The 15414-nt window shown below is 44.3% G+C and overlaps 1 protein-coding gene across 1 annotated transcript in view; it reads right to left on the bottom strand.

Moving 5' to 3' along the window:
* kif26ba (kinesin family member 26Ba) overlaps positions 1–15414 on the bottom strand; it is a 366177-nt gene that overhangs the window by 75397 nt on the left and 275366 nt on the right. The window contains exon 6 of the mRNA XM_087991166.1: positions 329–535. Coding sequence (XP_087847292.1) covers positions 329–535 — 207 coding nt within the window. The remainder of the gene's footprint in view (positions 1–328; positions 536–15414) is intronic.

The raw sequence follows: 15414 nt of genomic DNA, 5'->3' as shown, positions 1-15414 counted from the left end.
TGAAACAGACAAAAGAAATGTCTTTCTTGATGAAGGGCTTATGACCGAAACGTCGATTCTCCTGCTCCTCGGATGCTGCCTGACCTGCTGTGTTTTTCCAGCAACACACTCTCAACTCTGATCTCCAGCATCTGCAGTTCTCAATTTCTCCTAAATGAAAGCTCCAGCCAAGTTTCAAAGACCTTGGTGTGTGGTGCATCAAACGTTCAACAATCTAAGACTTCAAAAGATACAGTTCATTGTCCTGTACAGGGAGTGGGCTGGAGAGACCGCCATAGTATTTACACACTAAAACGTTACAGAAGATGGTGGCTACTTTGCGACTGACCTGCGATGAATCTTGTGGGAAGACAGCGTCAAAAGCAAACATCTTTGGTGGCACCAGGCCCCCCCTCTTCTGTGAGGAATTCTGCAGCCCATTTACCGGTGGGTCGTACAGTGTGATCTGCTTCTTGCGGGGGTCCACTTTGAAGAAGCAGCTGGATTCTGACATGTCCCCAACCGATGCCGAGCAGATCCGTAGCATAACCTTCACCTATCAGGACGAAAATCAGTGGAGAATAACAAAACAAAAACAATCCCGTTAACCTTTGAAGCAAATTAAGAAAGTTTTTCTCTTCCACATTTCGAATACGTTTCAATAAAAGATCATATTCACTTTGTGGAGACAATCAACCAATTTCCCACCAAATTTACCACATGGGATTGTATGCATTGGAGTTTAGAAGATTAAGGGGAGATCTAATAGAAACTTACAAGATAATACATGGCTTGGAAAGGGTGGACAATAGGAAATTGTTTCTGTTAGGCGAGGAGACTAGGACCCGTGGACACAGCCTTAGAATTAGAGGGGGTCAATTCAGAACAGAAATGCGGAGACATTTCTACAGCCAGAGAGTGGTGGGCCTGTGGAATTCATTGCCGCAGAGTGCAGTGGAGGCCGGGACGCTAAATGTCTTCAAGGCAGAGATTGATAAATTCTTGATGTCACAAGGAATTAAGGGCTACAGGGAGAATGCGGGTAAGTGGAGTTGAAATGCCCATCAGCCATGATTGAATGGCGGAGTGGACTCAATGGGCCGAATGGCCTTACTTCCGCTCCTATGTCTTATGGTCTTATGATAGCTCGGGTTGCCAACATTTTGAGCACCGTCAGGAATGCATATTTCAAACAGCAGTTTCCACAGAGAAATATCACTTTTAGATTAGATTACTTACAGTGTGGAAACAGGCCCTTCAACCCAACAAGTCCACACCGACCCGCCGAAGCACAACCCACCCAGACCCATTCCCCTACATTTACCCCATTCACCTAACACTATAGGCAATTTAGCCTGGCCAATTCACCTAACCTGCACATTTTTGGATTGTGGGAGGAAACCGGAGCACCCGGAGGAAACCCACGCAGACACGGGGAGAATGTGCAAACTCCACATTCCACGGCGGGAATTGAACCCGGGTCTCTGGCGCTGTGAGGCAGCAGTGCTAACCACTGTGCCACCGTGCCGCTCAAAGGCATCAAGAAAAGTACCGACAGCACTTTCTTTGATCATTCTTACCACAAAAATGCCAGGCAATGATCACCCCAATGAGAGAGACTCCAACCATCGCCCCTTCACATCCAGTGGCACTACCAACAGTGAATCCCCCGACAGTAGCATCCTGGGGCTTACCATTGACCAGAAATTGAACTGGACTAATCATATAAATACCGTAGCTATAACAGTAAGTCAGAGGCTAGAAATCGTACAGCAAGTAACTCAATGTCTGACTCTTGTGCATGTATAAGGCACAAGTCAGGAGTATAATACATTACTCCCCATTTGCCTGGATGAGTGCAGCTCCAAGAACACTCAAGAAGCTTGACACCATCCAGGACAAAGCAGTCTGCTTGATTGGCACCGCATCCACAAACATCTATTCTCTCCACCACTGAGGTTGTGGTTGCAGTGTATACCATATGCAAGATGCACTGTCCCGAAATCCAGCAAGTTGCCTTAGATGGTGCCTGCCAAACCCAGGCCACTACCACCCAGAAGAACAAAGACAGTAAATTCATGGATACACCACTATCTGCAAATTCCTTTCCAACCTACTCATCATTCTCGTGTATGAATATATCACTGTTCCTTCAGCTGCTTGGTCAAGATCCTGAATTCCCTCCCTAACAGCCTTATGGGGCTATCTACATCAAACAGACTGCAGCAGTTCAAGAAGGCAGCTCACCACCACCTTCTTAAGGGCAACGAGGACTGGGCAATAAATACTAGCCAGCCAGCACAGCTCATATCCCATGAAGGAATAAATAAAAACTGTATAGTTGTTTGCACCATTAGTTAAAAATCTATGCAACTTCACTTGAGAAATTTTTATGTGCAATAAACTTGCTCTTTTATTTGTTCATAAAGGAATCCGTCTGAATTTTCTGATCCTGAGCTAGACACAGTCTTATATTTATACAATGGACAATAGATATTACCTCCCTTTTGAAATCCAAACTCTGTTCTGTTCAAAGAGAGTCAGCCTGTGGAAATAAACCCTCACAACCCAGTTGTAACAATTAAAAAAAAGGCATCCACTCCAGTACATCGGATTGTAAATAGCCTCTAAGTCTTCGGCAAGTCCTCTTGGAAGCCTGCTTTGTTGGTGCTATCCAGAGAGGGACAAATGGAGAACATCAGAGAAGGTGGAAATCAGGAGAGCTATGATGCTCCGAGAGAGAGAGACCACAGTGAAATACCATAAAATGAAGCAGCGTCCAGTCAAGGGGCTCTCTGAAAGGTCTGATATTTAATATTTCTCAGGTCACAACTCAGTGGAAAGTGTGAACCAAGAATACATTTGTTAAAAAAGTCTCTTAGGGCTTGGCATCCGAACCACCCATTTCCTTCTTTCAGATATTTCTGTATTAATGTATTGTCATTAAATAGCTTTTAAAAGAAACCATTTTAAGTTAAAAAGGCTGCTCATGCCTGTAGCCCTCTTCAACAGTGCCAAATTGTATCTCTTCCTATTAAATATAAAAGGACTCTTGTCCTTTTATTCATGGACTGGGACCACTTACACTTCAGTAATAAATCATTAGTGTGTCTGTAAAATCTACGAATTAGGAACATTTTTACACAATGTTAAACCTAAGTACTTGCTGTGTGCTTTCCTTAGATGTGGGGAACTTTGAGGTGTCCTATTTGAAACTGGGGCAATTTGCCAAGATCAAAGTCAATCCAGACAAATGATTCACCACAGAATGCCAGGTAGATACCAAGTTCCATATTTTAGGAGTTTCAAGTTTAGGAAGTTAGAAGTGAAACACATTTCAAGCCAAAGAGTCACAGAAATGGACAAGAAAGTAGCAGAAAAAGCCATTGAAGTGAAGAAAATAAATGGGGTGGAGCAGTAATTAGACATGGTTTTTGGAAAGAGACAGATTTGAGCGTTGTGTGTGAAAGTGTTTCGGCATAGCAGAGGTCTGTGACAAATAGAAAAGCTTTGTTGAGGCCTAACAACCATTTCCTGTTCTTAAAAATCCTCATGTTCCCACCCACTGCCAAGTTTCCATTTACTTTTTATCTGGAAGTTCTAAGTGGTGACTGGTTTGCTGCAGATCTCAGCTCCCTCACCCACTTAATAACTTCCATGTACAGTGAGCCAGATAACATGACTTCCACAAGGACTAATCATTTGCCAGGAGTTTACATAGCTACCTCAGCCCTGAAAACACTGTCTGCAATATTAATTTGTGAACACCTAACATAACTGCATGATTATTTTTATCGTAATGTACCTGTCTGATATAATGAATATAACATACGATATACTTAACACGTTGTATCTGTATGGTATGCTATGTATTTTATAATTAATGTGGCTGTGTTAACATAGTGTACTGCATGATATACTGAATGTATCTATATTATATACTTAAAATAACCATGCAATATACCTTGGTACAGTTTTCTTAAAATGTGAACACCCCTCACCTACTTTATCCCTTCATGGGCAGTTCAACATAGTATCATGGAGTCATACAGCACAGACACAGACCCCTTGGTCTACCCTCTCCATACTGATCAGGTTTCCTAAACTGAACTGGTGCCATTCGCCAGCATTTGGCTCATATCCCTCCAAATCTTTCCTATCTACGTACCTATCCAAATGCCATTTAAATGTTGTAATTGTATCTGTCTCGACCACTTCTTCTGGCAGCTTGTTCCATATACACACCATCCACTGTGTGAAAAAGTCACCCCTTCGGTCCCTATTAAACCTTTCCCTTCTCATCTTAAATCTGTGCCCTCAAGGTTTGGACTCCCCTATCCTGGGGAGACGATCTTCCTATTTACCTTATCCATGCCCCTCATGATTTTATAAACCTCTATAAGGTCCCTCCTCAGACTCCTACACTCCAGGGAACAAAATACCCAACGTATCAGCCTCTCCTTATAACTCAAACCCTCCTGTCTCAGCAACATCCTTGTAAATCTTCTTTGCACCTTTCCAATTTAATAACATCCTTCCTATAGTAGGGTGACCTGAATTGCGCGCAGTACTCCAAATGTGATTTTAGCAATATTTTGTACGGCCATAATATGACAAGCCAACTCCTGTACTCAGCAATCTGACCAATGAAGACAAGTGTGCCAAACACCTTCTTCACCACCCTATCCATGTGTGGCAACACTATGTCCCTACACCCCAGGTGTCTCCATTCAACAACACTGCCCAGGGCACCACCATTAACTATGTAAGTCCTGCCCTGGTTTGTCCTTCCACAAAACTCCATCAGCCGTTCCTTGGCCCACTGGCCCAGCTGATCAAGATCCCATTGTAATCTTAGATAACCTTCTTCACTGTCCAATATACCACCAATGTTGGTGTCATCTGCAAACTTACTAACCACCCACGCCTCCTATATTCTCACCCAAATTCTTTATATAAATGGCAACCACAGTGGACTCAGCACTGCTCCTTTCGGCACACTGTTGGTCAGAGGCCTCCAGCCTGAATAACAAGCCTCTACCAACATCCTCTGTGTCTTACCGTCAAGTCAATTTTGTATCCAATTGTCTAGCTCTCCCTGGATCCCATGGGATCCAACCTTACTAACCAGTCTATCAAGATCAAAATGTGTGGCACTGGAAAAGCACAGCAGGTCAGGCAGCATCCGAGCAGCAGGAGAATTGACATTTCGGGCATCAGGAATGTTGGGGGGGGGGGGAGAGGTGGCAAGGGGACTGAGAGATAAATGGGAGGGGGTGTGGGTGGAGGGAAGGTAGCTGGGAATGCAACAGGTAGATGAAGGTGGGGGGTGATGGCAATAGGTCAGAGAGGAGAGTGGAACGGATAGGTGGAATGGAAGATGGACAGATGGAACAATTCAAGAGGGTGGTGTAAAGTTGGAGGGTTGGATCTGGGATAATGTATGGGGAGGGGATATAAGGAAACTGTGAAATTGACATTGATGTCGTGTGGTTGGAGGGTCCCAAGGCAGAAGTTGAGGCATTCTTCCTCCAGGTGTCGGGTGGTTAGGGTTTGGCGATGGAGGAGGCCCAGGACCTGCATGTCCTTGGCGGAGTGGGAGGGAGGGGGGGGAGGGGGTTGAAGTGGTTGGCCACATGGTGGTGGGGCTGTTTAATGTGTGTGTCCCGGAGATGTTCAACTCCCCTCCCACTCTAAGGGCGCCAACTTGCGGAACGTTTCAGAGAACATCTCCGGGACACACACACTAAACAGCCCCACCGCTCTGTGGCTGAACACTATAACTCTCCCTCCCACTCCTTCAACCATATGCAGGTCCTGGGCCTCCTCCACCGCCAAAGCCTAACCACCCAATGCCTGGAGGAAGAATACCTCATTTTCCACCTTGGGATACTTCAACCACATGGGATCAATCTGGATTTCACCAGTTTCCCCATTTCCCCTCCTCCCACCTTATTCCAGATCCAACCTCCCAACTCGGCGCCGCCCTCTTGAACCATCTACCTGTCCATTATCCTTGCCACCTATCTGCTCCACACTCCCCTCCGACCTATCATCTTCACCCCCACCTTCATCTACCTATGGCCTTCCCAGCTACCTTCCCCCCAGTCCCAACCCCTCCTATTTATTTTTCAGCCCCCTTGCCTCCCCCACCTCACATTCCTGATGCCCAAAACATCGACTCTCCTGCTCCTGGGTGCTACCTGACCTGCTGCACTTTTCTAGTGCCACACATTTTGATTCTGATCTCCAGCATCTGCAGTCCTCACTTTCTCCTAACCAGTCTACCAAGCCTTGTCAAAGGACTTGCTACAGTCCATATGGCAGCACCTACTGCTTTTCCTTCATCTATCTTCTTAGTCACCTCCTCACAAAACCTAATCAAGTATATCTCTATCTAGAATTCCATTTCTGAACATCTCTACAGCAAGACTACTACATGCTCAACCACTGGCAGGTATTATTGAGTGAGCTCTCCATACCATCCCCAACAGAAAGGGCAACAAAATGAACTATATAACAAAATACTCAATATATTACACTCCTTCTCCACTGAAAAAAGCAACTATCCATTAAAATGTAAAATGGTATGTGTACATAAGTTCCCAGAATAACATTAGCTGACAAAGTGGCACGGTGACTCAGTGGTTGGCACTGCTGCCTCACAGCGCCAGAGACCTGGGGTCAATTCCCATCTCAGGTAATTGTCTGTGTGGAGTTTGCACATTCTCCCCGTGACTGTGTGGGTTTCCTCCGGGTGCTCCGGTTTCCTCCCACAGTCCAAAAATGTGCAGGTTAAGTGAACTGGCCATGCTAAATTGCCCGCACTGTTAGGTGAAGGGGTAAGAGTGGGGAATGGGTCTGGGTGGGTTGCTCTTCAGAGGGCCGAAGGGCCTGTTTCCACACTGTAAGTAATCTAATCTAAAGTGGACATTGTCAATGTCTGAAAATTTAACAGGTTGGGTTGTACACTAGTTTTTATGTAATGATAAACAACCCATATGTGGCTGATATTGTCAGAGTATTTTTCCTTAACACCATTATTTGTTTAACAAAAATACCATTTTTTGACAAGAAATAATGGAAAGAAGAACATTTTTCTTCTTCCTTCCTATATACCTCTGAGTAATTTATCTGGCTTCCTACTCACTCTGTCTGGGTACCTCCTTCCATTTCTATGAGCTTGATTCTTCTCTTCCATCATCTATGACTGTGCCAACCTTGAACTTGGATGTGATTACCAACTCCAAATAAGGTTTGTGACTGTGCCATTGATTTACTTCAGCCAAAAACTTTGACTTGCTTCAATCTCCAGGTGTACTCTGTGATACCAACAACCTGTCAGTTTCCTTATGGCTTTCATTTTCTCATCAACTCTCACTTTGAACTGCCAATGGAGCTCGGACTAGAGATGGTTTGTCATGCTTTCTGTTGGCCAGATTTCTTCTTTCAAGGAAGGGATGGGCAGGTTGGAGACTCACTTCAATCTTCATTGCATATGTGAATGCATCTAGACTCTTTAAAACAATTCCAAGTATATACTTCTCGCTAGCAACATGGTAGTTTTCCTTAGTGATCTTCCATCCAGCACCAAACTCTCTGCCCTTCCTGACTCATCTTCAATTTGTCTGGTTTTTCTCTTACTTTGCTACTGATGTCAGACCTAAGAGCTAAACAAGCCAAGCCTTGACCTGGGATCAAGTTTAAATATAAACCTGTAACTCAAGCAGTTGAGCGCGTGCTGCTGGAAAAGCACAGCAGGTCAGGCAGCATCCGAGGAGCAGGAGAATCGATGTTTTGGGCTGGAGCCCTTCATCAGGATTGAAGGGCTCCGAACTGAAACGTCGATTCTCCTGCTCCTCGGGTGCTGCCTGACCTGCTGTGCTTTTCCAGCACCACACTCTCAACTCTGATCTCTAGCATCTGCAGACCTCACTTTCTCCCTGTAGCCTGTTTCTCCCCTCAAGCAGCCTGTTGTTGTCTGTAAGATTAATTAATGGCAACTTAAGGACTACTTTCTGCACCACTGCAGCTTGGACTTTTGGTAGGAAAGGTAGGAGCTTGACTTGATTAGGGCCTCCCTATGCTGATCTTGCAGCTCCCAATTTCTACCTCCAAACCCCCAGTTATTATTTGACAGCAAAACTGGCTCCAATTTCAGAATCACAAAATGTCTGCCACAGAAAGGCCTGGAACGTGCCATTAATTGGTGGTTACAAGTTAAGGAATCGAGCAGTTTGTTTATTTTACGGAATGTCAGCAAGAATGCTCACTAGCCGATTATCTTACCAAAAGAAAGAGGTCATAGGTTGTACACTTGGACCAATGGAAGAGTGAGCAAGCAGGGACATGTTAAAACAAGGCAATAATTTAATTGTTCCCTCAGCCATGATAGCGTTATCCTTGCAACATAACAGAAGTCAGTGCTTCCCAAACATGACCCCATTTTAATACTTCACACTTAGTATCACCCAGAGTGAAAACTGGGGGAAAGGGGAGGTAGTGCAGAGTAGGTTTATGGGTACTTAGAACAGCTAAGACACTGACCATTTTTCAGGTTCTTTTGGAGTCTCGGAGCTCAATGGATTAGACTTCGCACACGGACAAAAATAAAACAATCCAGCAACCATTCCCCAGATGATCAAATCGGAGAATCCACTCCACAGTTGTCATTGGAGCTGGAGACTCCAACCCTCTTCCTGTGACCTCACTGTGGGGCTGGGTCACCACCCATGGTTTTGGGATATACAGTGTGTGGGGGACCCGGCCTTGTCTGTAGGAGCCCATGTTGTGAAAAAGTTGTTAACAACTCTTGACGCAGAGAATGACCCTGGAATTTCCTGCCATCTGGTGAACACTCAGTGACTACAGCCAGCTCTTCAAAACATACATCTCTTTGTGACTAATCTGAACGATGGACCAGAAACAAAGACCAAACACAGGCAGCATTCCTTCTTCCTGGCTGGCATGTTTCCAATGATTGCTTTATTAACTGCTTTGTTGAAGTATTCTGAGACATCCCCTCCACTGAATTGAAGGAATGTAGTTCATTCAAACTACAGCAGTGTCACCTTCACAACTAAACTAAATGTGCACCTCGTAAATGATATACCAAGGCCCAAAGTTATAGTGTAAACACTAACTCCTCCTTGATCACTGTATGGGACGAGCTTTGAATTGCAAATGAGTCCATTCCCGACCTCACCCAAGGCTGAATGTAGAAGAAGACACATATTGGACTCAAAACATTCACTGTTCCTCCTCTCTCCACAGTTTCTGCCAGGCGTGTGGATTTCCACATGTGAGACAGGAAGGGTGGACCCACTGAGTGAAGCCCCAGTGTCAAACCGCATGTTGAATGGCACCCACTATCTGGATCAGCTCTGACATACGGCTCCCGTATTAGGTGCCTGAGACAGCAATTAGGTCCAAGCGGAAGCTTAATGCAGGTGCTAAACAACGGCAATGTTTGCACATAAATCAGCCTTGGAAACATTAGCAGGACCATGCTGAAAGTATCCAATTGTGGGATGAACTGGACAGGCTTCTTTCAAATAGCCAGAATTAGCTCAGTGGGCTGAATGGCCTCTTCTGTGTCACCCTTATTCTATGATCTTGCAGATGTCTAGTGTGGAGGGAAGATGACTGAAAAACAGACATTTCATACATCATTCATCACCTTTTCAACACAATATCTTTACAGCACTCGATATTCCTGATCGGCATCATGTTCGGTGTAAGTACAGAGCCCAGCAATCCTCTTTCATATCTGACCACCAGCGGCTGGGGAAAGCCATGCACACAACAGTAGGTTATCCCCTTCTCCTCAGTAGGTTTCTCCTTTGGGATGACAGTTGCAGTTCGTTTGGTCCTCAGTTGGATTTGCTCCAGGATTACTAACATCAGCTTATCTCAGCAGTTACAGACAGAGAGCCAGCAGTCTCCACAGCTCCCTGCGTTACTCTGCTCGTTGATCAATCCCAGGCCACTCCCATCAGGACACGGAAGGGAGTGACACAGCTGCCCACTCAACCTTCGCACAACTCTATCAATCCATTAGCAATTAATTGGCTGTGAGAACAAGCTTATTGAAGGTTAATGAAGACGGGGCCCAGTAATTACTCATCATTACTGCCATGGAGGCTGTATTCAGAGACTGTTAAAGACCCTGAGGACTAGAGGCTTGAGCATTTACAACTGGCACATTTGAAATCGCGGTGGTTAGCATGAACACCTAATCCCTCAGTGATCAGCCATGATCATACCGAATGGTGGAACAGGCGAGAGCTCAAACAGCTCCTGTCTTCTATGTTTCTATGCCACTGAAGAAGCTACAATATTCTCCCTTAGCCCAAAGCCTGAACACAGTACTCTCCCCATGTCCACATAAAGCAGTCCATCCTAAGACACCATCAAGGTCTCAACATGTGACTCATAGGGATGATAAATCAGTGGCTAAGTAATCTCACGTTGCTATGGTAGTTAAAATAGGGCAAGACAGTCCTGTAATAGCAATGTCACTGGAATTACAACCCTACAGCACAGACTAATGTCCTAAGGACCACAATTTACCCACCTGGTAAATCTGGAAGTGACAACTACACTTGGTGAACATGAAAACATGAAAAACCTATCTCGTTCATTAATGCCCTTTAGAATGGCTTCCGTCAGGCTCCAGACCCGCAGCAGTAAGGATGACCCCTAACTGCTCTCAACAGCAATTAGCAATGGGCAACAAATGCTGAACTCACCAACGATACTCACTTGCCATGTAAAAAGAATCTAAACAAACCCTGTAGAGTCAGCACTGACAGAGGCTTGTGAGCAGATGATTCTTACAGTCTAAAATAAATAAATAAACTGACAAGAGTCGGATGTTAATGCTCAGCATGTTATTATTACTTAAATATCAGGAAAGTACATCACAAGATCGGTTCCAGGGAGGAGGAATTTCAGTTCTGAAGATAGATCGGAGAAGGTGGGACTGTTTTCCTTGGAGAGAAGTTTGAGGGAAGATCTGACAGAGGTATAGAAAATCAGGAGGGGCATAGGCAGGAAAAATGGGGAGAAATTGTTGCCACTCAGGAAAGGATTGAGAATGAGAGAACACGGATTTAAAGTAATCGATAGAAGAAGCAATGGCAGCCTGAGAAATACCTTTCTCACACAGCGTGTGGTTAGGATCTGGGATACACAGCCGGCCAGTGTAGTGAAAGCAGGGTCAATTGAAACACTGGAAAGGGAATTAGAGAGTTATTCAGAAAGAAGGGATGTGTCCCCAGGGGTGCAGAGAAAAGGCAGTGAAAATGATCTGCTCATTTGGAGAGCCAGTGCCAACACAATGAGCTGAACGGCCTCCTTCTGCGCTGTGACAATAGCAACTTAGCACTTGAGAGCAGGAGTAGGCATTTAGCCCTTCGAGCTTGGTTCATGATTAAATAAAGTCATGGTTGTCCTGACTGTGGTTTCTGCTTCACTTGCCAGTCTGTCCCTACACATCCCTTGACTATGTCACATAACAAAAACCTACTTAACTCAGCTTGGATTAAATGTAAAGACCCAGTCTCCACTACCTTCTATGGAAGATACATCCTATGAGGGAAAAGATTTCTGTCTTAAAAGTGAAACCCATCAATCTTGAATTATGCCCCTTGGTTTAAATTTCCCTGACCAGAGGAAACATCCTCAGATATCCACCCTAACCAGCCCCCCGAAGATCTTTTACGTCTCAATCTAATCACCTTTCTTTCTTCTGAACCCAACAGATATAGGTCTAACTTATTCAACCTTTCTTCACAAAATAGGTTCGTCATCACAAGAATGAGTCAAGTGACCCGGCTTTGAACTGTTTCGAAAGCAAATATATCATTTTGCAAATAAGGAGGCCAAAATTGTACTTAGTACTTCAGATGTAGTCTCATAAATGCTCTGAGCAAGCACTGTAAAACTCTTTGACTGTTCTATTCCATTCTATTAGCAATGAACAACAATGCTGCACTTGCATTCCAAATCACTTGCTGCATCTGCATGCTAACTTTGCATACAAAGTTAAAAATCTCACAACACCAGGTTATAGTCCAACAGATTTATTTGGAAGCACTAGCTTTTGGAGCGCCTCTCCTTCATCAGGTGGTTGTGGAGAATAAGATTGTAAGACACAGAATTTATAGCAAAAGTTTACAATGTGAGGTAACTGAAATTACATATTGAAAAAGACCTGGATTCTTTGTTAAGTCTTTCATCTGTTAGAATGACCATGTTGGCTTCAGTTCTTTCATATGTAAATCGTAAAACTTTTTTGTTTACAAAAAAGTTTTGCGATTTACATATGAAAGAACTGAAACCAACATGGTCATTCTAACAGATGAAAGACTTAACAAAGAATCCAGGTCTTTATTAAATATATAATTTCAGTTACCTCACACTGTAAACGTTTGCTATAAATTCTGTGTCTTACAATCTTACTCTCCACAACCACCTGATGAAGGAGCAGCACTCTGAAAGCTAGTGCTTCCAATTAAACCTGTTGGTAAAAACAAGGACTGCAGATGCTGGAAACCAGATTCTGGATTAGAGTGGTGCTGGAAAAGCACAGCAGTTCAGGCAGCATCCGAGGAGCAGTAAAATCGACGTTTCGGGCAAAAGCCCTTCATCAGGAACACCAGGTATTCCTGATGTAGGGCTTTTGTCTGAAACGTCGATTTTACTGCTCCTCGGATGCTGCCTGAACTGCTGTGCTTTTCCAGCACCACTCTAATCCAGAATTAAACCTGTTGGACTATAACCTGGTGTTGTGTGATTTTTAACTTTGTACACTCCAGTCCAACATCGACAACTCCAAATCCTAACTTTGTGATTCATGTATCAGGGCACCCAGATTTTGTTTGTAATTCATTCATGGATTTTGGGTAGCTCTGACCCTGCCTTCCCTAATTACTCTCCAGTACTGAACAGTTTTGCAAGCCCATTTTGGGAGGCATTTAAGAGCAGAGTGCATTGCTATGGGGTATGGATACATATGTAGGCCAGACTGGGTGAAGATGGTAGATTTTCTTCCCCAAAAGATATTGGTGAAACAGATGAGTCTTTACAAAATCAGATGAGCATCTAATTCCAGATTATTATTGCATTTTATTGTCTGCCACAATGGGATTTGAACCCATATCCCAGAACATTTGTGTTGATCTTAGATGACTAGACTGTGACATTATTGCTAAACCAGTATCAACCTCAAAAGACCTGTACTTCAAAGTTGAGCAAATTATCTCTAATTAAGGGGGGGTAGGTATAGGACAGATGTTAGGGGTAGGTTCATTACTCAGCGAGTCGTGAGTTCATGGAATGCCCTGCCAGTAGCAGTGGTGGACTCTCCCTCATTATGGGCATTTAAGCGGGCATTGGATAGGCATATGGAGGATAGTGGGCTAGTGTAGGTTAGTTGGGCTTGGATCGGCGCAACATCGAGGGCCGAAGGGCCTGTACTGCGTGGTTTCTTCTATGTTCTATGTTCTATTTAAATGGTACACTGCTTTTGTAGTCTTCCTGCTAAAGTGGAAAATTTCACATTTGTCTCACATTATACTTCATCTGTCACATTTTTGCCAACTCACTAAATCTATCTCCATCTGTGTTTTTACAAGTTCATTGTATCTTTTGGCAACAGTTTGGAACTCCCACTAAGTCACTGACTGTTGCATCACACATGGGTCATCCAAAATTAAACACAGAAACTGGTGAAGAAACTCAGCAGGTCTGGCAGCATCTGCGGAAAGAGAGACAGAGTGAATGTTTCGAGTCCAGTGACCCTCTTCAGAACTCAACCCAAATCAAAAGCTGAGTTTTTAGTCTCTAACTTTAACTGTGTTTTTCTCTCTCCACAAATGATGCCAGGCCTGCTGAGTTTCTCCAACACTTTCCATTTTTATTTCAGATTTCCAGTGCTTTTGTCCTTTGGTTGAACACGCAGGACAGAGTGCGGGACAAGTTGAGATCGAGTCACTTTACAGCAAACACCAACACGCATTTCAGCATCAGACCTGGGAGCACCGGCCTTACAAGAACACATTGTCAAACTCAGCCTCCTGATCCCACACCAACAAGAAGATCAATACTGGAGGCAGCAGCAGGTTTGGATGAAGTGCACAAGGCAGCAAGTGAAGTCCAACCTCCAGTTTCTTCTCAGCTTCGAGCTGAAAGATCCAATCTAGAGGAGGGACTGGAGACTCTGCTGGTTCAGGAGAGACTGTCATGATCCAAACAACAGCAGTAACAATTTCTATTTATACAGTGCCATGAAACATTCCAAGGCTCATCATAGGACCATCATCAAACAAGGTGCGACACAGAGCCACATAAGGAGATGCCAAGGTCACGGACAAAGAGGTGGATGATAAGGAGCATCTTGGAGGATGAAAGCGGTATAGGGAGGGTCTCCTGAAGTTATGGACAGCAATGGAAGAGTGGTTATAATGGTGAAGGTACAAGAGAGAGAGAGAAGTGCAGACACCATGGAGGTTGTAGGGATGGAGGAGATCACAGCATCAGGCAACAGCAAAGATGGAGGAAGTTTAAACCAGAGTGAGCATCATCAAATGAACAGCAGCTGTAGGGCTCTGCTAATCAATAAGATCATTCCTGCCTAACTCTGATGACTTCCCATCTCTCCTCCTTGCTTATCAACAATCCATCCACCTCTGCCTTAAAAAAATTCAAAAATTCTGCAAGTGTACAATGTGCTAAAGGTAAGTGGGAAGCCAGAGGATTGGGAAGCCTTTAAAAACTAGCAGAGGACCACGAGTGTTAGGGAAACAATAAGTAAGGAGAAGACGGAATATAAGGGAGAGCTAGCTCGTGATATAAAAGATGTTTGCAAGAGCTTTTTTTTAGATAAAAGAAGGGAAGAGAGAGGCAAGAGTGGACATTGGATTGCTGGAAAATGAGGCTGGAGCATTAAAGGAGAGCAAACAAATGGCAGAGGAACTGAAAAGGTATATTGCATCAGTTTTCACAGTGGAGGACACCAGCAGCATACCAGAACTTCAAGAGAGTCAGGGGGCAGAAGTGAGTGCAGCGGCCATCATTGAAGGGAAAGTGCTGAGTATTTGAACGATCTGAAGGTAACCTGGACCAAACGGACTACACCCCAGAGCTCTGAAGGAGATAGCTGAGGAGATGATGGATTCATTGGTGGTGATTTTTCAGGAATCGCTGGAGTCAGGGAGAGTCCCAGAGGGCTGTTTATGAAGGAGGAAGGCAAAAGGCAGGAAACTATAGGCCTTCTAGCCAGACCCTGGTCTGTGATTAAGATTTCCAAACCCATTATTAGGATGAGATTGCAGGCAAGGGAGAGCCAGTCAATGTGATCTATTTGGATTTCCAGAAGGCCTATGATAAGGTGCCTCACAGGAGGCTGCTGAATAAGATAAAAGCCCAAGG

This window comes from Chiloscyllium plagiosum, unplaced genomic scaffold, assembly GCF_037043375.1.
Source record: "Chiloscyllium plagiosum isolate Xiang-an unplaced genomic scaffold, Cpla_swu_hap1 HiC_scaffold_10, whole genome shotgun sequence".
Lineage (NCBI taxonomy): Eukaryota > Metazoa > Chordata > Chondrichthyes > Orectolobiformes > Hemiscylliidae > Chiloscyllium > Chiloscyllium plagiosum.
Note: the sequence above shows the minus strand (reverse complement) of the source record. Positions and strands in the feature narration are given on the sequence as shown.